At 50.9% G+C, this 961-nt stretch overlaps 1 protein-coding gene across 1 annotated transcript in view; it reads left to right on the top strand.

Moving 5' to 3' along the window:
* The window catches only part of LOC103807650 (mitochondrial glutamate carrier 1-like), a 26653-nt gene that overhangs the window by 22217 nt on the left and 3475 nt on the right, over window positions 1-961 (top strand). The window contains 1 exon segment of the mRNA XM_009080391.1: window positions 918-961. This exon segment is cut by the window's right edge and continues 15 nt beyond it. Within this exon segment, the coding sequence (XP_009078639.1) occupies window positions 918-961 (44 nt within the window).

Raw genomic sequence — 961 nt, 5'->3', positions numbered from 1 at the left:
TGAATAATCGCAGATTTACTTCTTCTTTCCTCTCTTCGCTGTTTTTAACTCGGACCTTATCCTCTTTGTGCGTATTATTTTAAAATGTCTGAAGGAATTAAGCCATGGTTTGAGGGTTCAGGAGAGGTTCTCGCTGCTGTGAACAGCCTGTTCTCTGTGTGGCAGGAGAGCCGCGGTGCAGCCAAGGGATTGCCTATAGGTTGATGTGCTCTCCATCTTCTGGCCAAAGGGCAGAAGTGCATATGTTGGAAAAGTAGGAGAAACCAGGTCGTGTTTATAAACGTGGCTGGGAAACTCCCTAGGTTAATGATTGCTTTCAAGGGAAGGAAGCAAGGAACAGAACCGTTGAACTTCCACTAGCAGAATGCCAGTGGATGTATCAAATATGTGCCTGCGTGTAGACAGCCTCGAAGTATCCTGTATCTTTTACTTCTCCTTTAGTGTGAAATCTTTCACTGAGTTTTACTATTACAGTATATTCAAGATTGTTTTGGGAGGTTTATTGTAATTGTTTTTACACATCAGGCCAAACCCAGTGACACAGACCAGTGTGTTGTCCCAGCAGGTCAGGGACATAGGTGGAAGCAGGGACTGTCACCTGCCTGTGCACAGCAGCTCCTGTTCTCCGCACTGCAGAGACTCTGTGGGACAGGCTGCTCCTGGTTAGGCAAACCAGTTGGCAGGAGAGCACAGCAGGCAGCAGTGTGGTGTGGCAGCAGCCACCTGCAGGACGGGGACAGGCTGAGGGAGATGGGCAGGCTTGGGAGCAGAAACTTGCAGAACACCTGGCAGGCCTTAGTCTGCATGCTTTGGTGCCCCTGGAGATCTGCCTCTTCCTCCTTGCCCCGTGGCACCGGGCAGCAAGAGACTGCTGTTAGCATCTTGCAGACCAGTGCTCATGCTCTCGTCCTCCCCAGCGGCGCAGAAGAAGCTGATGGCAGCACAGGCCCAGCTCTCCTCT

This window comes from Acanthisitta chloris, unplaced genomic scaffold (genome assembly GCF_000695815.1).
Source record: "Acanthisitta chloris isolate BGI_N310 unplaced genomic scaffold, ASM69581v1 scaffold26858, whole genome shotgun sequence".
Lineage (NCBI taxonomy): Eukaryota > Metazoa > Chordata > Aves > Passeriformes > Acanthisittidae > Acanthisitta > Acanthisitta chloris.
This window is presented reverse-complemented; position numbering and strand designations above follow the sequence as displayed.